Genomic DNA, 24,330 nt, shown 5'->3' with positions numbered 1-24,330 from the left:
GTGTGTGTGTTAGGTACAAGTAGCAGATGGTTGTGTGTGTGTGTTAGGTACAGGTAGCAGATGGTTGTGTGTGTGTTAGGTACAGGTAGAAGATGGTTGTGTGTGTGTTAGGTACAGGTAGAAGATGGTTGTGTGTGTGTTAGGTACAGGTAGCAGATGGTTGTGTGTGTGTTAGGTACAGGTAGAAGATGGTTGTGTGTGTGTTAGGTACAGGTAGAAGATGGTTGTGTGTGTGTTAGGTACACGTAGCAGATGGTTGTGTGTGTGTTAGGTACAGGTAGAAGATGGTTGTGTGTGTGTTAGGTACAGGTAGCAGATGGTTGTGTGTGTGTTAGGTACAGGTAGAAGATGGTTGTGTGTGTGTTAGGTACAGGTAGCAGATGGTTGTGTGTGTGTTAGGTACAGATAGAAGATGGTTGTGTGTGTGTTAGGTACAGGTAGCAGGTGGTTGTGTGTGTGTTAGGTACAGGTAGAAGATGGTTGTGTGTGTGTTAGGTACAGGTAGAAGACGGTTGTGTGTGTGTTAGGTACAGGTAGAAGATGGTTGTGTGTGTGTTAGGTACAGGTAGAAGACGGTTGTGTGTGTGTTAGTTACAGGTAGAGATGGTTGTGTGTGTGTTAGGTACAGGTAGTAGATGGTTGTGTGTGTGTTAGGTACAGGTAGAAGATGGTTGTGTGTGTGTTAGGTACAGGTAGAAGATGGTTGTGTGTGTGTTAGGTACAGGTAGAAGATGGTTGTGTGTGTGTTAGGTACAGGTAGAAGATGGTTGTGTGTGTGTTAGGTACAGGTAGCAGATGGTTGTGTGTGTGTTAGGTACAGGTAGCAGATGGTTGTGTGTGTGTTAGGTACAGGTAGAAGATGGTTGTGTGTGTGTTAGGTACAGGTAGAAGATGGTTGTGTGTGTGTTAGGTACAGGTAGAAGATGGTTGTGTGTGTGTTAGGTACAGGTAGAAGATGGTTGTGTGTGTGTTAGGTACAGGTAGAAGATGGTTGTGTGTGTGTTAGGTACAGGTAGAAGATGGTTGTGTGTGTGTTAGGTACAGGTAGAAGATGGTTGTGTGTGTGTTAGGTACAGGTAGAAGATGGTTGTGTGTGTGTTAGGTACAGGTAGCAGATGGTTGTGTGTGTGTTAGGTACAGGTAGAAGATGGTTGTGTGTGTGTTAGGTACAGGTAGAAGATGGTTGTGTGTGTGTTAGGTACAGGTAGCAGATGGTTGTGTGTGTGTTAGGTACAGGTAGAAGATGGTTGTGTGTGTGTTAGGTACAGGTAGAAGATGGTTGTGTGTGTGTTAGGTACAGGTAGCAGATGGTTGTGTGTGTGTTAGGTACAGGTAGAAGATGGTTGTGTGTGTGTTAGGTACAGGTAGAAGATGGTTGTGTGTGTGTTAGGTACAGGTAGCAGATGGTTGTGTGTGTGTGTTAGGTACAGGTAGAAGATGGTTGTGTGTGTGTTACCTGTCGAGCAGGCTGGTCTATGGAGGACACCACCTCAGCAGGACTGGTCTCTGGAGCTTCAAAGTCTACATGAACTTTGTCCTGGAACAACAGAACAGCACACACTCTTAGCAGTCATACAGGAGAACAAGTATCACATTACTTGAGTGTGTGTATGTTACTGTACCTGTGCGTATCTTTCCAGTGTGTGTGTGAAGGTGTGTGTGTAGTAGTACTCCAGCAGTCTCTCTTGTAGGTAGTTATGACAGAGTTCAGACCAGCCTGCAGCCCTCTCCTCTGCACTGTGTCTGGGGTTGCGGAGGCCTGGAGTGTCCACCACCATCACAGAGGCTAATGTCAGCTGCTGAGAGCTCAGGGCCCTGGTGGGAAACAGGAGGAAACACCCAGGGCTCACCTCACCACTACCACATATACTCAGGTATATAGATACTACACTGCCTGAGGGGGCTCTACATCACAACTCCACAAACAGATGACTCTTGATCCTCTGTACTATACTAGTCTTGAACAGGCCAAAATAAAAGGTGTGTGTGATGACAGAACGTGTGTGTGATGACAGAATGTGTGTGTGATGACAGAACGTGTGTGTGTACCTGTTGATAAGTGACACTATAGCCGTGAAGAGTTCTTCGTACAGTCCAGAAGCCATGCCATCTACACACTGAGTAGCGCTCATCCTGGGACCTAGACAGAGAGAGAGATAGAGAGAGAGGTGGGGCAGACACACAGGATGAGGCAGAGTGGCCAGCCTGTTCTCATAGACTAGACGTAATATAGTAAATGTAAATCCAGGACACTCAAATCAGTATGATATCAGTTAGCAATTTTTCAACTACTTAGTACTTTTTAACTACTTAGCATGCTAGCTAACCCTTCCCCTAACCTTAACCCCTTTAGCAAACCTTTCCCCTAACCCAAACCTTAATCCTTTATGCTAAATCCTAACCTTAGCCCTAACCCCTAGCCTGGCTAACGTTAGCCAGCTAGCTAACGTTAGCCACCTAGCTAGAATTCATAACATATCATACATTTTACAAATTCGTAACATATATTACGTTTTGCAAATTTGCAACATATAATATGAATTGTAATTCATAACAGATCATACGAAATGAATGATGGACATCCACAAATTAATACATACCATATGAAACGTAACATGTCATACTAACTGGATTTGCTTATAGAATAATACGAAATGCTCTGAGACCAGGTTGGAGTGACAGAGTGTGTGTGTGTGCCTGCCTGCTTGCGAGTACCTGTGTGTCTCTATCTTACCCTCCTCTGCATCAGTAGTAGCGTGTCTTTCTCTGCCACCCCCAGTGGCTCTCTGCAGCAGTTGTCTGAGGTGGTGTTTGAACACTGCTGTGTGGAGCTCCTCCCCCTCACACCCCAATACACTGCTGGCCACCTGGGCACTGTCGAAACTCACAAACGCCCTACGCCCCACTGGGGTGAGGAGGGGAGGTGGTGAGAGGAGGACAGGGGAAGGGAGGGAGTGGAGAAAAAGGGGATGGAAAAAGAAAAGAAGAGGGTGGAAAACAGAAAGAGAAAGTATTGGTATGACTGTCATGTTTTCATAGGTCCTACTAACCGCTAAACTATATAAAGTATAATCTACAGTGTCTTCAGACTATATAAAGTATAATCTACAGTGTCTTCAGACTATATAAAGTATAAACTACAGTGTCTTCAGACTATATAAAGTATAATCTACAGTGTCTTCAGACTATATAAAGTATAATCTACAGTGTCTTCAGACTATATAAAGTATAAACTACAGTGTCTTCAGACTATATAAAGTATAATCTACAGTGTCTTTAGACTATATAAAGTATAATCTACAGTGTCTTCAGACTATATAAAGTATAATCTACATTGTCTTCAGACTATATAAAGTATAATCTACAGTGTCTTTAGACTATATAAAGTATAATCTACAGTGTCTTCAGACTATATAAAGTATAATCTACAGTGTCTTCAGACTATATAAAGTATAATCTACAGTGTCTTCAGACTATATAAAGTATAATCTACAGTGTCTTCAGACTATATAAAGTATAAACTACAGTGTCTTCAGTTCAGACTATATAAAGTATAATCTACAGAGTCTTCAGACTATATAAAGTATAATCTACAGTGTCTTCAGACTATATAAAGTATAATCTACAGAGTCTTCAGACTATATAAAGTATAATCTACAGTGTCTTCAGACTATATAAAGTATAATCTACAGTGTCTTCAGACTATATAAAGTATAATCTACAGTGTCTTCAGACTATATAAAGTATAATATACAGTGTCTTCAGACTATATAAAGTATAAACTACAGTGTCTTCAGTTCAGACTATATAAAGTATAATCTACAGAGTCTTCAGACTATATAAAGTATAATCTACAGTGTCTTCAGACTATATAAAGTATAATCTACAGAGTCTTCAGACTATATAAAGTATAATCTACAGTGTCTTCAGACTATATAAAGTATAATCTACAGTGTCTTCAGACTATATAAAGTATAATCTACAGTGTCTTCAGACTATATAAAGTATAATCTACAGTGTCTTCAGACTATATAAAGTATAATCTACAGTGTCTTCAGACTATATAAAGTATAATCTACAGTGTCTTCAGACTATATAAAGTATAATCTACAGTGTCTTCAGACTATATAAAGTATAATCTACAGTGTCTTCAGTTCAGACTATATAAAGTATAATCTAGTGTCTTCAGTAAAGTATTCACACCCCTTGACTTTTTAAAAATGTTATTGCGTTAAGTCTTATTCTAAAATGGATTAAATTCACATAAAACCTCAGCAATCTACACACAATAACCCATAATGAAAAAGCAAAAACAGGTTATTTACATAAGTATTCAGACCCTTTGCTATGAGACTCGAAATTGAGCTCAGGTGCATCCTGTTTCCATTGATCATCATTGAGATGTTTCTACAACTTGATTGGAGTCCACCTGTGGTAAATTCAATTGATTGGACATGATTTGGAAAGGCACACACCTGTCTGTATAACATCCCACAGTTGACAGAGCATGTCAGAACAAAAACCAAGCCATGAGGTCGAAGCAATTGTCCATAGAGCTTCGAGACAGGACTGTGTCATGGCACAGATCTGGGGAAGGGTACCAAAACAAATTATGCAGCATTGAAGGTCCCCAAGAACACAGTGGTCTCCATCATTCTTAAATGGAAGAAGTTTGAAACCACCAAGACTTCCTAGAGCTGGCCACTCAGCCAAACTGAATAATCGGGGGAGAAGGGCCTTGCTCAGGGAGGTGACCAAGAACCCTATAGTCACTCTGACAGAGCTCCAGAGTTCCTCTGTGGAGATGGGAGAACCTTCCAGAATGACAACCATCTCTGCATCACTCTACCAATCAGGCCTTTATGGTAGAGTGGCCAGACGGAAGCCACTCCTCAGTAAAAGGCACATGACAACCCGCTTGGAGTTTTTGAATGTCCTTGAGTGTCCTCTGAATGTCCTCTGAATGTCCTTGAGTGGCCCAGCCAGAGCCCGGACTTGAACCCGTCTCTGGAGAGACCTGAAAATAGCTGTGCCAAGGTGTGCCATGCTTGCAGTGTCATACCCAAGAAGACTCGAGGCTGTAATCACTGCCAAAGGTGCTTCAACAAAGTACTGAGTAAAGGGTCTGAATACTTATGTAAATGTGATATTTCAGTTTTTAGTTTTTAATACATTTGCAAACATTTTAAAAAAAAACTGCTTTTGCTTTGTCATTATGGGGTATTGTATGTTGATTGATGAGGGGAAAAAACAATTTAATAAATTTTCGAATAAGGCTGTGACCTTGCAAAATGTGGAAAAGTTCAAGGGGTCTGAATACTTTCCGAAGGCACTGTAGTATATGGTATGGAGAGAGAGATGATGGTACAGTCTATCGTATAAACTCTATACCTTTACATGCCCCCGCTGCTCCCAGATGGTACAACCCTGCCAGGACATGCCATATTGCTCGTTGCTCATTGGCCGAGAAGCCCAGCGTTTCCATGGCAACCAGCAGCTTGGTGAAGGCCACTGATGCACGCTGCTTTTCTTCCACCTGATGGAGGGATGGAAGGAAAGGAGGGAGGAGGACACAGATGGTAGGAAGCAGGGCCTATTAGTATGTATGTGAGGTAAGTAAGCAATATGGCCAAAAAACACAAAGGTTAGCAACATTTCCTGGTTACCTTGGTGGGAGGGACTATTCCAAAACAGTTGGCCTCTGGGAATTGGTGCATCTGCAGCTCCGTCCTATCAGGAGGAGACAGGAAGTCATGTAAGAGTGAGTGAGTGAGTGAGTGAGTGAGTGAGTGAGTGAGTGAGTGAGTGAGTGAGTGAGTGAGTGAGTGAGTGAGTGAGTGAGTGAGTGAGTGAGTGAGTGAGTGAGTGAGTGAGTGAGTGAGTGAGTGAGTGAGTGGTGAGTGAGTGGTGAGTGGTGAGTGAGTGAGTGAGTGAGTGAGTGAGTGAGTGAGTGGTGAGTGAGTGAGTGAGTGAGTGGTGAGTGAGTGAGTGAGTGAGTGAGTGAGTGGTGAGTGAGTGAGTGAGTGAGTGAGTGAGTGAGTGAGTGAGTGGTGAGTGAGTGGTGAGTGAGTGAGTGGTGAGTGAGTGAGTGAGTGAGTGAGTGAGTGAGTGAGTGAGTGAGTGGTGTGTGTGTGTGTGTGTGTGTGTGTGTGTGTGTGTGTGTGTGTGTGTGTGTACCTCATCTCTGTACTGAGTCCAGCCAGCATTTGGGAGAAGACCAGGAAGTTACTCTCTCCCTCCATCTTCTGACACACCCTCCACTTCTCTAACATCATAGTCTGGAGGAGAGGAGAGAGGAAGAAATGATCAGGCATTGAGACAATGATATTGTACATAGCAGTATAAGAAATACACTTTGATATTGGGCAACAATTTGTGTGTGTGCATGTTTGTGTTTGTGTGTGCGTGCGTGCCTGTGTGTGTGTGTCTGTGCTTATATGTGTGTGTGTGTACCTGTAGGTGTCCGGCAGAGGCCAGTCCAGCATGGTTGAAGTCCAGAGAGAGAACCATGGCGAAGCGAGAAGAGGCATCACTGTGCTGAGAGCTCACACACCCAAACGACCTCAGGACTGTGAACACTGCCTGGATACGCTCCACTGGACACACACACACACACACACACACACACACACACACACACACACACACACACACACACGGAGAGATAACATTATACACAATGTGCTATTTCCTCCAACACTCCAACACACATATACATTATACACAAATACTTTATATCACATGACATTCCGCATGCACGCAGGAACACACAGGTACTAACCACTGATGCTGTCTCCGGCAGTGCCAGCCTGTTTGAGGAGTGTGTGTGTGAAGGCTTGGCAGGAGGTGGTCTTGCCTGTGCCGCTGCGTCCCACCGCACACACACTCTGGTCCCTGCGGGTGCTCACCATGGAGACATAAACACGCCTGACTAGAGCGGCCAGGGCAGGGGGAGCGTCCCAAACACTGTCCCCACGACGGGAGCGAGGGGTCTAGGGAGAGGAGACATCAATATTCAATTATCATCTGGTTTCAATGGAACTACATGAAAAGAACGTGTGTGTGTGTGTGTGTGCTCACCTTGCCGTGTTGGTTCAGCGGAGGCCAGAAGTTGATCAGGTTGGGTCCTGCGTGTGTGAGAGGCAGGCTGGCTTTAGCTCGACTGGTTAACGTGTGGAGTGCTCCACACTCATTCACACTCTGCAGATCACTCAAGTCTTCACACAGGTCCAACTCAGAGGGATTCAACTGGAGAGAAAAAGAGAGGGACAGAGAGAGAGATGTCAGAAATTAGAGATATTGTAGAGAGAAAGACCATGTGAGAGAGGGATCGAGAGAGAGGAAAAATAGAGAGAGGGTAAAGGAAAGACTGAGGAAGTCAGGGGAGAGAGAGAGACTACCTTGTGGATGTCGTGCTCCATGACATCATGCAGTGTTCCATCTGTCTCCATTCTGACTCTCACTAGGCCTGCTGGGAGATCTGGGGTTCCCTCGTCTGGCTTCAGCTGAGTGGCTGGAACACAGAACCCACCAATCACAGAAAGCTCAGTATAAACCTACTAATGGGAAGTCTCAGGACAAATCCATTAGTCACTAAAAGATGACTTTGATGTTTATCATTAACCATGTTTCCATCCACAGATTTTTGGCAAGTAAGGCTACACTGTATTAAAAAAAAGCACGAAAGCTGTGATGGAAACAGGAAGTGTTGGAACAATTTCAGAAATTTCGACAGACAATTTGTTTGTTTGACTTTGTGGGATCTTTTAGTGTCTGTAAAATTAATTATGGAAAAATTGCAGTTGGAAATGATTTCTTGCCCAATTGTTGATAGAATAACCATCATATGGAGGTAAATTTGAAGTCACACATGGAAAGAAACACTACAAAAGTATGCGGACACCTTCAAATTAGTGGATTTGTCTATTTAAGCCACACCCGTTGCTGACAGATGTGTAAAATCGAGCACACCGCCATGTAATCTCCATAGACAAACATTGGCAGTAGAATGGTCTTATTGTCATAGGATGCCATCGTAATAAGATGCCACCTTTCCAACAAGTCAGTTCGTCAAATTTCTGCCCTGCTAGAGTTGCCCCAGTCAACTGTAAGTGCTGTTATTGTGAAGTGGAAATGTCTAGGAGCAACAATGGCTCAGCCGCGAAGTGGTAGGCCACACAAGCTCACAGAACGCGACCGCGAGTGCCACATACTTTACAACACTGCTGTAACTAAGTAAAAATACTTGAGTACTACTTAAGTCGTTTTTTGGGTTATCTGTATTTTACTTTGCTATTTTTATTTTTGACAGCTTTTATTTCACTACATTCCTAAAGAAAATACTTTTTACTCTGTATATTTTCCCTGACACCCAAAAGCTCCCAAATGCTTAGCAGAACAGGAAAATTGTCTAATTCACACACGTATCAAGAGAACATCCCTGGTCATCCCTACAGCATCTGATCTGGCGGACTCACTAAACACATGCTTCATTATGTCTGTGTGTTGGAGTGTTCCCCTGGCTATCCGTAAAAAATAAAAAATATATATAAAATGAAAATGGCACAGTCTGGTTTGCTTAATATAAGGAATTTGAAATGATTTATACTTTTGATACTTAAGTATATTTTAGCAAATACATTTACTTTTGATACTTAAGTATATTTCACTTTTACTTGAGTAATTTTCTATTAAGGTATCTTTACTTTTACTCAAGTATGACAATTGGGTACTTTTTCCACCACTGAGTTACAGTGAAGGGAAATCTTAATGCTACAGCATAGATAGAATGACATTCTAGACGATTCTGTGCTTCCAACTTTGCAGCAACAGTTTGGGGAAGGCCCTTTCCTGTTTCAGCCCCCGTGCACCAAGCGAGGTCCATACAGAAATGCTTTGTCGAGATCGGTGTGGAAGAACTTGACTGGCCTGCACAGAGCCCTGACCTCCATCCTATCGAACACCGTTGGGATGAATTGGAACACCGACTGCGGGCCAGGCCTCACTAATGCTCTTGTAGCTGAATGGAAGCAAGTCCCCGCAGCAATGTTCCAACATCTAGTGGAATGCCTTCCCAGAAGAGTGGAGGTTGATATAGAAGCAAAGGGGGGACCAACTCCATGATTTTGGAATGAGATGTTCGACGTCAGGTGTCCACATACTTTTGGTCATGTAGTGCATGTTGTGTTGTCCTCTTACTACAACTTCAAAAAGCATGCACAGTTTATTAGGCTATAGATGAAATAAGTTATATGACGAACTTCACAGGGTGGTGAAAGTGCACAGTGATGAGCTTGATGCTCCTTTCCAATAAATATCGAGGGTCTTCATTTGTATGCTAGTGACATGACGATGATTCACTTAGCTGCCAATTAACAAATAAGAATGATCTTGCTCTTATCCATCTCAACATATAACCTGTCATCTTAATCAGCAAACTGTTGTCTAGAGAACATGAGCAAAACCAGACTGAGCAAGTTTGCCATTTTTTGAAACAGTTTGTGTGAAAAACCATTGATTGAGTGGAAAATGCTATGGAAACAGAATGAATTCATGTTTTTTATTCAGTACATGATAACTTTAGCGCAAAAGTGTTTTTTAGGTGCACTACGTCACCACGCACAGCCTTTAATCCGCAACAAGTCAATTTTGATGGAAACAGAATCTGGTGGGAAAATGCGCATATTTTCTTAGTAAGATTTTATTATATTCGTGTGAAAATTGGTTGCAAATTGGATGGAAACCTAGGTAGTAAAAGGGATGCAGTCTTCTACAGTAAATACCGTTAACACTACAGTAAGCACTGTAGATTTGTCCCAACAGGATTTATTGTTGTTTTTGTGGAGAGAGATGAGGTCTTAGTGAGTTTCCTGGTTGTGGCTCTAGTCTGTATTCTCAGTAATATTCTCAGTATTACTCCCACAGCACAGCTACACAGGGATTATCAGGCAGGGTTTATGTACCAGGGGCTTAAACTTTGATATGCATCCCTAATCTTTGATCACCAGTGTGAGTGTGTGAGTGTGTGTGTGTATCAGTATATGCGTGTGTGTATATGTGGGCATATGAAAAACTAATAGGATTAATGCTGAGTGGCAAGATATTCTACAGTAAACTACAGTAGAGTACATCAAAATACTGCTATAGTACATCAAATACTATTGGTATAGTACGTCAGGATACTAGTAGCTGTCAAGATGTCTCCCGCAGTATGAAGGGTTGGATACAGGAGGACAGTGGTAAAGCAAGGTACTATTAATACACAACCAATGCAACCCAATACCTCAGAACACACAGCAGTCTACCACACTGCATCACCATTACACTACATTACCACCACTTACCTAGGGAGAAGCCCTCCTTGTGGACGTACCACACAGTGCCAATCTCATACCACACATCCCTCACCTGAGAGAGAGAGAGAGAGAGAGAGAGAAAGAGAAAGAAAGGGGAGAAAGAAAGTGAGAGATGCAAAATCCTATGTGTATTCTACGGCATGCAGTGTGTGTGTGTTCTGTGAGTAAGTCGAGGTTCCAGTGTGTGTCTGTGTGTGTCTGTCAGTGCGCATGTGTGTGTCTGCTACATTGTTTTCAATGTAACCCGGGAGTAAGCAGCACCGCTCTGCGAGAGGCTTGACGTGTTCATTTTGCGACGCCCCAGTGGAGCAAGTATGTAAGGGAGTGTGTGTGTGTGTGTGTGTGTGTGTGTGTGTGTGTGTGTGTGTGTGTGTGTGTGTGTGTGTGTGTGTGTGTGTGTGTGTGTGTGTGTGTGTGTGTGTGTGTGTGTGTGTATGGTATGCACAGTAGATATCCTATGATAGGTCCACGTGACATCATACCTCTTTCCTCTTGTGTTGTGTTAAGGTAGTGTCTGCTTGTTGCCCCTCAGGCTCCAGTCTCTCTTCTATCACTCCCTCTTTCTTCTCCTCTTTCTGCTTCTCTTTCTTTCCTTCCATCTTTGGCTTATTGGCATCATTTGTCACCTTCTCTTTCCCTGACTTCACTTCCTGCCCCTGCAGCTCTGATGTAACTTCTTGTTTTTGCTTCAGCTGCTCTGTTGTCATTTCCTGTTTCTGTGGCTCTGAGGTCACTTCCTTTTTGGCTGTGTCCCCCATGGGTGGGCTCTTGATTTCGGGGGAAATTATTTGCCGGGACGAGGAGGTCTTGAGATCTGATTGGTTGGAGTGGCGGCCTCGCTCTCCATTGACCAAATGCTCATTTCGTAGGGCCATCTCAGCTTCCAGGATTGGTGGAGTCTGGTCTGGGAGGAGGAACTGCTGCACCAGGTTGTCACTCAGTTTACTGGGCTGGAAAGAAACAAGATGGACGCCACCCCGGTAAGTAAAAACACATAGCACCCTCCTGCCTTTACTTCACCATTGGCTGACTTGCTGTCGACCCTCTGAAAAAACAGGTTATTCTTTTCCAATTGTCTCTCTCGCGTTCTAACCCGACCCTTCCCTCCATCCCTTTCTATCTTCTCCTCTTTAATCTGTACTTTCCCTCCCTCACTCTCTCCATCCCCCTCCTTCAATTCCACTCTCTTTCACCCCTTCATCTCTCTCTCTCTTACCGCCTTCTCTTCTTTGACCTCAGGTTCTTTTTGTTTGGTCTCCTTCTCTGTCTCCCTGACCAGCTGTTTGAGGAAGCCTCCTGGTAGGGCTGACAGAGGAGGCGGAGGAGAGGTGGGCTCTTCCTTCTTCTCCTTTATCTGTAGAGTGGAATGGAGGGATGGAGAGGGTAAGACTGATATGACAGACACAGGCCTTGTTCAAATACAAATGTACACATTCATCCTTTCATCCTTGTAGAAAAGAGGATGTATTTTCACAGTATGTATTTGAACCTATATTTGACAGTTGATGTAATTTGAACAGGGCCACAGACCAATGCTTCCATGCAGAGTCAGATATACTGTTAGAAATAGATGCAATGCAGTCTATGCTCAGCACAGGCTCAACAGCTATATACTGTGATAGCAGGATAGCTCACACACACGCACGCATGCACGCACGCACGCACACACACACACAAACACATGCTACTGTGGAACAGCAAATATCATCTACTTTGAGGACTGCAGATCAGTTGAGTTCACAGAGTTTCCTCTTGGCCACAAACAGGTGTGAATTACTGACACAGATTATATCAACGGTGTGTAACTACTTAACAACTAGTGAATGACTAGTCATTCAATACCACCAGAGGTAATGGTCTGATTAGATTTAACCTGATGTTACTGTGGAGACAGGAGGACAGAAAGGTCAGTAAGATAGCTCTCCTCTCTCTCCTGTCCTCTGCTCAGACGTGGTCTAAAGATGTTACTGGTCCATAATGCTGACATATAGAGACATAAGAATGACATCGGGATTGGTAATAGAGTGAATTCAATTATTGAGTGAGTGAGTGAGTGAGTGAGTGAGTGAGTGAGTGAGTGAGTGAGTGAGTGAGTGAGTGAGTGAGTGAGTGAGTGAGTGAGTGAGTGAGTGAGTGAGTGAGTGAGTGAGTGAGTGAGTGAGTGAGTGAGTGAGGGAGTGAGGGAGTGACTGAGGGAGTGAAGGAGGTAGGGGTGTGTGTGATGCTCTGGTTACTGTAGGTACACACAGGAGTGGTTGTATTTGCAGATGGGAGATGCAAAGCAGGGTGTGGGACATATGGTAGTCCACACATAGAACAACAAATCCAGAACACACAGGCTGATAATTCTAGACTACAAACATCTTCAACATGACTCACTAGAACACACAACTAGAACACAAACAGAGTAAAGACCATTCCAGACTATTCTAGGACACAAATGCCTCATGCCACATCATCTCTGCACCTCCCTTCTGCTCCCAGAGCTTTAAGCGTGAGGAAAGCGCCATGGCAACGGCTGCTGGGGGAGGAGTCAGGGGTGAGGGGTCAAACAGTCAGAGGTCAGCGTGATGTGATGTCAGAGTGGGGGTGGGACAACACATAAACGGTGACACTGTGAACCTGAGATGGAGAGAAACAAGAATGAGAGAAAGAGGGATGGAGAAAGGAAAAAATAGAGAGGGAGAAAGATAGGCAGAGAAGAAAGAGGGAAATTCACTCTTCAATTTTTGTTTTATACCTACAACCTAAAATGGTTCTTTGGCTGTTCACATAGCAGAACCTTTTGCAGAACCCTTTTGTTTCCAGGTAGAAACCTTTTAGTTCCAGGTAGAACCCTTGTCGGTTCCATGTAGAACCCTTTCCACAAAGGGTTCAACATGGAACCCAAAAGGATTCTACCTGGACCAAATAAGGGTTATTATGCGGACAGCCGAAAAACCCTTTTGGAACCCTTTTTTCTACAAGTATAGGGATGGAGAGAAACAGGCAAGCGAAGACAGAGGGAAGATGGAGAGAGAGATGGAGATGGATAAAGTATACATTGAAAGATACACTTTATATACAAAAGTATGTGGAAACCCCTTCAAATTAGTGGATTCGGCTATTTCAGCCACACCTGTTACTGACAAGTGTACACAATCGAGCACACAGCCATGCAATCTCCCAACATTGGCAGTAGAATGGCCTTACTGAAGACCTCAGTGACTTTCAACGTGGCACCGTCATAGGATGTCACATTTCCAACAAGTCAGTTCGTAAAATTTCTGCCCAGCTAGAGCTGCCCCAGTCAACTGTAAGTGCTGTTATTATGAAGTGGAAATGTCTGTCCTCAGTTGCAACACTCACTACCGAGTTCCAAACTGCCTCTGGAAGCAACGTCAGCACAAGAACTGTTCACCATCTGGCAGTCCGACGGACGAATCTGGGTTTGGCGCATGCCAAGAGAACTCTACCTGCCTGAATGCATAGTGTCAACTGTAAAGTTTGGTGGAGGAGGAATAATGGTCTGGGGGTGTTTTTCATGGTTGGGGCCCCTTAGTTCCAATGAAGGGAAATCTTAACGCAACAGCGTACATTCTAGACAATTCTGTTCTTCCAACTTTGTGGCAACAGTTTGGGGAAGGCCCTTTCCTGTTTCAGCATGACAATACCCCCGTGCACAAAGTGAAGTCCATACAGAAATGAATTGTTGAGATCGGTGTGGAAGAACTTTACTGGCCTGCACAGAGCCCTGACCTCAACCCCATCAAACACCTTTGGGATGAATTGGAACACTGACTGCGAGCCAGGCCTAATCGCCCATCATCATAGCTCGACTTCACTAATGCTCTTGTGGTTGAATGGAAGCTAATCCCTGCATCAATGTTCCAACATCAAGTGGAAAACCTTCCCAGAAGAGTGGAGGCTGTTATAGCAGCAAAGGGGGGACCAACTCCATATTAATGCCCATCATTTCAGAATGAGATGTTTGACGAGCAGGTGTAGTGTATGTTGAGCAGTGTTTCTCAAACAGTAAGTTCAGAATCACGTGTTATGGTGCACCATGTTTTCTGATGACATGTAGTAACCACTGCTGACAACACATGATGAAACACCTCACGGTGTGGTGGAATACATGACAGGTGGCAGATCACTCAACGCCAGCCACACACAAATCAGCTGTCTCTCAGAAATATCACTCTTTCTAGTGAAGTCATACGCACACAAGCACTCTCACATATCTAGACAACTGCACAACCTCTCACAAACTACTGTTTCTTCCCTCACCAACACTCCCCACCTGGGTCTCGTGTACAGCTCTCCTTTCCTCTGGTTTCTGCCTGACTCAGCTGTCCGATCCATTGGACTTCTCAGACACATACACCCCTGACCTCTACTCCCCTGGGCCCAGTTTCACAAAACCTTCTTTCAAAGAAATTTCTTCTTAACTGCCATTTTGTTCTTAACTATAGACTTAAGAATAACATTAAGCAAAGTTCCTACTACTCAAAAAGGTTATTGGAAATTATATTGCACTTCTTATGTTTCTCCATAATTAAGCAAAAAGTTTAAAAGAAATGTGATTATTGAAAATTAAGTTATTGGAAATGTCCTTAATTCCAAGATAGCTAAACCCTTGTCTTAAACTCAGGGTAGTGAGAGAATACGCTCACGAAAGCAATTGAACATGTTTAATTCACTCACAAACTTCAACTGAAAGTTTCAGTATTGATTATTTTAAACCCAAAAACATGTTTAGAACAGTAATCTCAGTAGGAAATATGCTAACATGATTGCCATTGCTAGCTAGATAGCTAGCTAAAACGGTTGCCTAGCAACACACATTTTAAAAACATTTTTTTGAAGTTATTTGCAGTTTGTAAGAAAATTATTAAATCTAAAGATATTGTTGAGGAATTACAATTAAAAACGATCTTATCTTCTTGCTTTTTTTTTTCTTAGGAAGCTTCTTAAGTTTTTGCGTAAGAAGTGTTTTGTGAATCTGGGCCCTGGCCCTTACAGACAGACAGACAGACAGACAGACAGACAGACAGACAGACAGACAGACAGACAGACAGACAGACAGACAGACAGACAGACAGACAGACAGACAGACAGACAGACAGACAGACAGACAGACAGACAGACAGACAGACAGACAGACAGACAGACAGACAGACAGACAGACAGACAGAGGATGTCAGTTGGGTGAAGGGCAGTTCAGGTGGTGTGTGTGAGGAGGGAGAAAAGGCTTTAAGATTTTATGAAAATATTGGGTATTGCAAGTACAGTATATCCAAGGTCAGAAAGACTGTGGCTGGTTGGTTTAGGAGTATGACACAGACTGGCAGGCAGACCTGTTGTGGACAGTCTCTGATCAACACAACACCAATGAAGCCTACGTCAACTCATCTCTGAGGGTGATGATGTCTGTGAGTATGACATCCAGACCGCCATCTTAATAGATATTTATACTTCAGTGTTCACCTGTTGATTCACCACAACACATTTCTGGGTGATATGTAAGCAACCGTTTTAACTGTGTCAGATCTGTTCAGCCATCATGCTGTGTCCATGGCATGATCCCGCGAACAGTGGCTCAATTCCGAAGCTTTCCAAACTTTTATCTCCCACCTGAAGCGACTCCAATTTTCTTGTGATCCACCAAATCAATAGTGACAACCCTGTCAACTTGATAAAACATGAGATAACACATCCTATATGGGGAAGTGTTATATTCTGCCTTTAACAGCAGTCACACTTTCAGGCAGCTACTGTACACCAGGCCCTCTACCCTGTCCTCTCCTCTACCCCTCTACCCTGTCCTCTCCTCTACCCCTCTACCCTGTCCTCTCCTCTACCCCTCTACCTTGTCCTCTCCTCTACCCCTCTACCTTGTCCTCTCCTCTACCCCTCTACCCTGTCCTCCTCTCTACCCCTCTACCCTGTCCTCTCCTCTACCCCTCTACCCTGTCCTCCTCTCTACCCCTCTACCCTGTCCTCTCCTCTACCCCTCTACCTTGTCCTCTCCTCTACCCCTCTACCTTGTCCTCTCCTCTACCCCTCTACCCTGTCCTCCTCTCTACCCCTCTACCCTGTCCTCTCCTCTACCCCTCTACCTTGTCCTCTCCTCTACCCCTCTACCCTGTCCTCTCCTCTACCACTCTACCTTGTCCTCTCCTCTACCCCTCTACCCTACCCTCTCCTCTACCCCTCTACCTTGTCCTCTCCTCGACCCCTCTCCTCTACCCCTCTACCCTGTCCTCTCCTCTACTCCTCTACCATGTCCTCTCCTCTACCCCTCTACCCTGTCCTCTCCTCTACCCCTCTACCTTGTCCTCTCCTCTACCCCTCTCCTCTACCCCTCTACCTTGTCCTCTCCTCTACCCCTCTACCCTGTCCTCTCCTCTACCCCTCTACCTTGTCCTCTACTCTATCCCCTACCCTAGCCTCTCCTCTACCCCTCTACCCTGCCCTCTCCTCTACCCCTCTACCCTACCCCTACCCTCTCCACTTTCCACTACCCCTCCTCTCTACACTCTCTTCATCCTACCCCTCTACTCTACCCTCTTTCCCCTACCCCCTCTCCCCTACCCCTGTCCTCTCTCTCTACCCTACCCAGCCCTTCTTTGTCTCTTTTCCCCCATCCTCTCTCTCCTTTTCCCTTAACCTGCTCTCCCCTATCTGTCCCCCAGTCCAAAGATCCACTCAGGGCTCTAGAAATAAAGTCATGAGAACAAACTCTGTCTCTGTCTTATATTTTCTGACATTTCACACAAATACACACTAAACTCAAAGTTCACCTACCTTGTGATGGGTAATACTCAACACAGGAACTCCAAATGTACTGCTTTAGAATCCTAATCTTGTGAGGCCAAAGAGAGAGGCTCACTGTCCCACTGTCAAACAGAAACACACACCGACACACACACTCAGACAAGCCGAATGGGGCACCCAGCAATGCAGTCAGAAATAGAGTGACACAGACAGCCATCTCTCTCTCACACACACACACACACACACACACACACACACACACACACACACACACACACACACACACACACACACACACACACACACACACACACACACACACACACACACACAGTTCTATTATTATGACACACACACACAGATAAGGGAGGCAGCTGGCTTGCCACCAGATTGAGCTATAAATATAGTGGGACTGGGGGAGGTGGTAGGGATACTACCCTGTTAGGAGAACTGGATTTTAGCAAATGACAAGGGAGAGAGAGGACAGAGAAAGAAAGAGAGAAAGAGTGAGAGGTGAGAGAGAGAATACAGTTGGGGCAAAGCAATGGGTAAAAGATGATGCTGTAGCAAACTAAGGCATCCTGCATCTTCATTTGTCTAAGGTTTAGACTTTAGGTCTAAACAACCCAACAGATAAATGGCATATAGAAACTGAGGCGAGAGAGTGGAAAGCTGGAATGAATGTATTGGCTATTGGGATTTGGACATAAGAGTGATGGATTGCTGTTGATGTTGTTAGACTGAAACAAACACACACACAAACTCTAAGCCCAAAGCCCATTCCATAGCAACTGCTAGAAAAAGCCATGTATCTCTGAATTGGGTTACGTTAACCCTTACCCTTTTCCAAACCTTAATCTAATTCTCCTAACCTGCTACGTTACTTCTCCTAGCCTGCTGTGTAAATTGACCTAACCTGATGCGGAAAGTCAATTCTGGCCAATTCTGACATAAACTGTATCCCATCTAGTCAATACCGTTCTAACCTGACTGACAGCTACAGCTGAGAGAGGAAGAGCCTCATAAAGCAAGACAGGGGATTGGATTAAGATGGCCGAGTTCACCAGGGAGGAGTGAAAATTTGTTTTATAAGCAGGCTGCCTCCAGGGATGAGTTGGGTGCCTCGTTCAAAGCCGATGGTACAGAATAAAGTGACATATGTCAAGCACGTGGAGTAATGATTTATAATTCCGAGTTTTCACATGCATACAGTGCATTCGGAAAGTATTCAGACCCCTTCACTTTTTCCACATTTTGTGACGTTACAGCCTTATTCTAAAATGGATTGAATATATTTTTTCACCAATCAATCTACACACAATACCACATAATGACAAAGCGAAAACAAATTTGGCAAATCTATAAAAAAAAATCTAAAACAGAAATACCTCTTTTTACATAAGTATTCAGACCCTTTGCTATGAGACTCAACATTTTGCCCAGGTGCATCCTGTTTCCATTGATCATCCTTGAGATGTTTCTACAACTTGATTGGAGTCCACCCGTGCAAATTCAATTGATTGGACATGATTTGGAAAGGCCCACACCTGTCTGTATAAGGTCCCACAGTCGACAGTGCATGTTAGAGCAAAAACAAAGCAATGAAGTCGAAGGAATTGTCCGTATAACTCAGAGACAGGATTGTGTCGAGGCACAGATCTGGGGAAGGGTCCCCAAGAGCACAGTGGCCTCCATCATTGTTAAATGGAACCACCAAGACTCTTCCTAGAGATGGCCGCCCGGCCAAACTGAATAATCAGGGGAGAAGGGCCTTGGTCAGGGAGGTGACCAAGAACCCGATTGTCACTCTGACGGAGCTCCAGAGTTCCTCTGTAGAGATGGGAGAACCTTCCAGAAGGACAACCATCTCTGCAGCACTCCACCAATCAGGCCTTTATAGTAGAGTGGCTAGACAGAAGCCACTCCTCACTTTTCCTAAAGGACTCTCAGACCATGAGCAACAAGATTCTCTGGTCTGATGAAACCAAGATTGAACTCTTTGGCCTGAATGCCAAGTGTCACATCTGGAGGAAACCTGGCACCATCCCTACGGTGAAGCATGGTGGTGGCAGCATCCTGCTGTGGGGATGTTTTTCAGCAGTAGGGACTGGGAGACTAGTCAGGACCGAGGGAAATATTAATGGAGCAAAGTACAGAGAGATCCAGGTTGGATGCTCCCCATCCAACCTGACAGAGTTTGAGAGGATCTGCAGAGAAGAATGGGAGAATCTCCTTAAATACAGGTGTTCCAAGCTTGTAGCGTCATACCAAAGAAGACTCGAGGCTGTAATTGCTGGCAAAGGTTCTTCAACAAAGTACTGAGTAAAGGGTCTGAATACCAATGTAAATGTGATATTTCAATTTGCTCAAATTTCTACAAACATGTTTTTGCTTTGTCATTATGGGGTATTGTGTGTAGATTGGTGAGAAAAAAATAACAATTTAATCCATTTTAGAATACGGCTGTAGCATAACAAAATATGGAACAAATGAAAGGGTCTGAATATTTTCTGAATGTACTGTTAGTGTTTGTTTGCTTTGATAAAATCCCCATATGTCCTTCATCTGCTTTCCCAATGAAAACTAGTTTGAAAATGTGAACATATATTTTATGGAAGACATGTTGTATGTTGCTGAATGATGTACCATGATGTACTGTTCCATCTGAGAGGGGCGCTACTTCCTCACTGGTTTGCCTGGTCACATCACGTTCCATAGACCGGTGCACCCTGTTTCAGCCAAACTGAACTTCAGGGTGAGGAGCTAGGTGAAGTAAAGAGAGGAGTGAGGTGGACAGAAGAGGTGGGGACAGGGGAGGAAAAAGGACTGGAAGCACTGACCTATCCCAAGAATCCCCCAGCGCCCTCTTGGGCACACAGTGTGCAGAACAGGTTTCAGGAGGGCACATCAAGTATTATGGTATCAAGGGTTCAGTGTCAGGTACTTCTCCAAGTTTCTACATTAAATGTGTTATAAAACAGGGGTACATTTATTCATACTGATTCAGTAGCTGGATGTTATTGAAAAATGGTCAGATTGTTTGAACATGAACACATTAAAAGAGCTACAGCACATGACACCTGCCCGTCTAACATCTCATTCCAAAATCATGGTCACTAATATGGAGTTGGTCCCCCTTTGCTGCTATAACAGCCTCCACTCTTCTGAGAAGGCTTTTCATTAGATGTTGGAACATTGCTGCAGGGACTTGCTTCCATTCAGCCACAACAGCGTTAGTGAGGTCGGGCACTGATGTTGGGCGATTAGGCCTGGCTCGCAGTCGGTGTTTCAATTCATCCCAAAGGTGTTCGATGGGGTTGAGGTCAGGGCTCTGTGCAGGCCAGTCAATTTCTTCCACACCAATCTCGACAAACCATTTCTGTATGGGGCATTGTCATGCTGAAACAGGAAAGGACATTCCCCAAACTGTTGCCACAAAGTTGGAAGCACAGAATCATCTAGAATGGTGAAGCGGGATTCATCACTACAGAGAACGCGTTTCCACTGCTCCAGAGTCCAATGGCAGCGAGCTTTACACCACTCCAGCCAACGCTTGGCATTGTGATCTTAGGCTTGTGGCTGCTTGACCATGGAAACATATTTCATTAAGTTATTGTGCTGACGTTGCTTCCAGAGGCAGTTTGGAACTCGGTAGTGAGTGTTGCAACCGAGGACAGATGATTTTTACGTGCTTCAGCACTCGACGGTCCCATTATGTGAGCTTGTGTGGCCTACCTCTTCGCGGCTGAGCCGTTGTTGCTCCTGGACATTTCCACTTCACAATAACAGCACTTCACCGGGGCAGCTCTAGCAGGACAGACATTTGACGAACTGACTTTTTGGGAATGTGACATCCTTAGACGGTGCCACGTTGAAAGTAACTGAGCTCTTCAGTATGGCAATTCTACTGCCAATGTCTGTTTATGGAGATTGCATGGCTGTGTGCTGGATTTCATGCACCGGTTAGCAACAGGTGAGGCTGAACTAGCCCAATCCACTAATTTGAAAGGGTGTCCACATACTTGTGTGTATGTATAGTGTATACGTAATATTTATGCATTGTAATTCAGAAAATGTCTTTAATATATCTACAGTAATATTGGAATGAAAACAAATTGAGCCCACACAAAATTGCATTCTAATGGTGCAGCCTTCTTATTGGTCTACAAAATCTTGTCAATTCAACAACGAACCAGTCAATCTGACAAGAGATTTGGTGGCCACAGGCAATTTCATTCGTTGTTGAATTGTTACACGTAATACTTTTAACTCATAGCAATTCTTAACGTTCCCTTGATATCGTTATATAATACAGTTGAATTCGGAAGTTTACATACACTTAGGTTGGAGTCATTAAAACTTGTTTTTCAACCACTCCACAAATTTCTTGTTAACAAACTATACTTTTGGCAAGTCGGTTAGGACATCTACTTTGTGCATGACACAATTTTTCCAACAATTGTTTACAGACAGATTATTTCATTTATAATTCACTGTATCACAATTCCAGTGGGTCAGAAGTTTACATTCACTAAGTTGACTGTGCCTTTAAACAGCTTGGAAAATTCCAGAAAATAGGTCATGCTTTAGAAGCTTCTGATAGGCTAATTGACATCATTTGAGTCAATCCATCACCTGTGGATGTATATCAAGGCCTACTTTCAAACTCAGTGCCTCTTTGCTTGACATCATGGGAAAATCAAAAGAAATCAGTCAAGACCTCAGAAAACAAATGGTAGACCTTCACAAGTCTGGTTCATCCTGGGAGCAATTTCCAAACGCCTGAAGGTACCACGTTCATCTGTACAAACAATAGTACGCAAGTATAAACACCATGGGACCACGCAGCCGTCATACCGCTCAGGAAGGAGACGCGTTCTGTCTCCTAAAGCTTAACGTACTTTGGCGTGAAAAGTGCAAATCAATCCCAGAACAACAGCAAAGGACCTTGTGATGCTGGATGAAACTGGTACAAAAGTATCTATATCCACAGTAAAACTAGTCCTATATCAACATAACCTGAAAGGTCGCTCAACAAGGAAGAAGCCACTGCTCCAAAACCGCCATAAAAAAGCCAGACTACGGTTTTCAACCGCACATGGGGACAAAGATTGTACTTTTTGGAGAAATGTCCTCTGGTCTGATGAAACAAAAACAGAACTGTTTGGCCATAATGACCATCGTTTGGAGGAAAAAGGGGGAGGCTTGCAAGCCGAACACCCCCATCCCAACCGTGAAGCACAGGGGTGGCAGCATCATGTTGTAGAGGTGCTTTGCTGCAGGAGGGACTGGTGCACTTCACAAAATAGATGTCTTCATGAGGATGGAAAATTGTGTGGATATATTGAAGCAACATCAAGACATCAGTCAGGAAGTTAAAGCTTGGTCGCAAATGGGTCTTCCAAATGGACAATGAAGCATACTTCCAAAGTTGTGGCAAAATGGCTTAAGGACAACAAAGTAAAGGTATTGGAGTGGCCATCACAAAGCCCTGACCTCAATCCCATAGAAAATGTGTGGGCAGAACTGAAAAAGTGTGTGAGCAAAGTGGCCTACAAACCTGACTCAGTTACACCAGCTCTGTCAGGAGAAATTGGCCAAAATTCACCCAATTTATTGTGGGAAGCTTGTGGAAGGCTACCTGAAACATTTGACCCAAGTTAAACAATTTAAAGGCAATGCTACCAAATACTAATTGAGTGTATGTAAACTTCTGACCCACTGGGAATGTGATGAAACCAATAAAAGCTGAAATAAATCATTCTATTATTATTCTGACATTTCACATTCTTAAAATGGTGATCCTGACTGAACTAAAACAGGGAATGTTTACTAGGTTTGAATGTGAGGAATTGTAAAAAACTGAGTTTAAATGTATTTGGCTAAGGTGTATGTAAAGTTCCAACTTCAACTGTATGTAGTGTACTGTAGTGGCTCAACAAATCACACTTTAGACAAAGCAACACGAAAAAAAAATGTTTTTATTTATTTCTGAACTGTTTTATATAAGCAGTCCAACACATATGCTCTACCTGTCTTGGAAACAAAACAAAATTCATTCAAACAAAATAATTTTTAACAATTATTGAATAATATTATCAATAATAATGATCATTGTCGTCATAACCTCAATCGTAAGAGTAACCCAAAGCCAGTAGTATTTGTGTTTGTTTGTGGTACATGTAAAAGAGTGATGTGTGTGGACCAGTTTTCTACAGCGAGATGTCTGGTGTGAGCTCGCAAACAGGAGGCGCCATTTCCCCAAAACACAATAAATATGAAAGAGCAAGAGTCCGGTATTCAAACAAAAATAATCATCTGGTAACTCGCAGGTTCAATAGCTAAAGTCTTTATGTGCAAGATCCGAGCCAATGTCTTCACCACAAACAGATTGATATACATCAAAATCCCAACCCTCCCCAGCCCATCTGAACATAAATCTACATCGTTAATCTTTTTAAATAATCCTACAGCTTTTGTCATTTCATATACACATATATTCATATATATACTTGAATTTGTTAGTTTTTATCCTTATTTATATGCCATCCTTTTTCATTATCTAGTGCGTGTGTGTGTGTGGGTTTGTTTGACAAAAACATCTCCACTAAATAAACATACTGACAAGCGATTGAATGCAGCACGCACACACACACACCAACTGAACCCATTACAAACAAGCCGTGTGTGTGACAGGTGAAGGTGCCAAAAGCCAGATTCACTCCATGCTAGGACAAACACAGACACCTCTGCTCCCCAGCACCTTTAAAAGACACATTCCTCAGATTCAGGGGTTGAGTGAGTGTGTGGCCAAAGGCTGGTGCTGTGAGGGGGGTCAAAGTTGAGAGAGGAGAATTCTCATTGGTCCAGAACAGTCAGCCAAACAGCAACAGGTATTTGGCACATTGAACATCAAGTAAGTAACACAATGGCTTAAAAAAGGTGCTACAAAGTCGTTTCAACAAAAACTAAACCCATTCATTTGGTTTAAAAACAATTAAAAGACACCATGAAAGGTGACAGGTATCTCTAAAACAACATCACTTCCCCCTGGCTTGTAAAGGCTATTAAGAATACCCCCCAGCCCCACATGCAGGTCACAGCTGAGGAAATGCATGGTTATAACAGACAAGGAACATTGTACTGCATGAAAAAACAAAACCCTGAAATTACAATTGAGTGAACAAATTGTTTCACCTCTTCCCCCTCTCTCTTT

The 24,330-nt window shown here is 43.5% G+C and overlaps 1 protein-coding gene across 4 annotated transcripts in view; it reads right to left on the bottom strand.

The window, feature by feature from the left end:
* Positions 1-17,308, bottom strand: part of LOC106568380 (unconventional myosin-XVIIIb) — a 60,298-nt gene extending 42,990 nt beyond the window's left edge. Inside the window, exons 1-16 of one of the 4 annotated variants that reach the window (XM_045692220.1) lie at positions 17,145-17,308; positions 12,827-12,977; positions 11,572-11,709; positions 10,838-11,305; positions 10,344-10,407; positions 7,401-7,513; positions 7,081-7,248; positions 6,782-6,992; positions 6,454-6,596; positions 6,178-6,278; positions 5,667-5,730; positions 5,392-5,536; positions 2,735-2,905; positions 2,050-2,140; positions 1,623-1,815; positions 1,457-1,537 (exon numbers count right to left, since the gene is read on the bottom strand). In XM_045692220.1, the coding sequence (XP_045548176.1) occupies positions 1,457-1,537; positions 1,623-1,815; positions 2,050-2,140; positions 2,735-2,905; positions 5,392-5,536; positions 5,667-5,730; positions 6,178-6,278; positions 6,454-6,596; positions 6,782-6,992; positions 7,081-7,248; positions 7,401-7,513; positions 10,344-10,407; positions 10,838-11,305; positions 11,572-11,709; positions 12,827-12,865 (2,190 nt within the window). In that variant the 5' untranslated portion in view covers positions 12,866-12,977; positions 17,145-17,308. Of the gene's footprint in view, positions 1-1,456; positions 1,538-1,622; positions 1,816-2,049; positions 2,141-2,734; positions 2,906-5,391; positions 5,537-5,666; positions 5,731-6,177; positions 6,279-6,453; positions 6,597-6,781; positions 6,993-7,080; positions 7,249-7,400; positions 7,514-10,343; positions 10,408-10,837; positions 11,306-11,571; positions 11,710-12,822; positions 12,978-17,144 lie in introns of those variants that run through there. The other 3 variants (XM_045692218.1, XM_045692221.1, XM_045692224.1) reach the window with 3 other exon arrangements.
* Positions 17,309-24,330: the final 7,022 nt, after the last annotated feature.

The sequence above is a fragment of the Salmo salar genome, chromosome ssa01 (assembly GCF_905237065.1).
Source record: "Salmo salar chromosome ssa01, Ssal_v3.1, whole genome shotgun sequence".
In the NCBI taxonomy this organism is placed as follows: domain Eukaryota; kingdom Metazoa; phylum Chordata; class Actinopteri; order Salmoniformes; family Salmonidae; genus Salmo; species Salmo salar.
The sequence above is the reverse complement of the archived record's forward strand: the minus strand, read 5'-3'. Positions and strand labels throughout refer to the sequence as shown.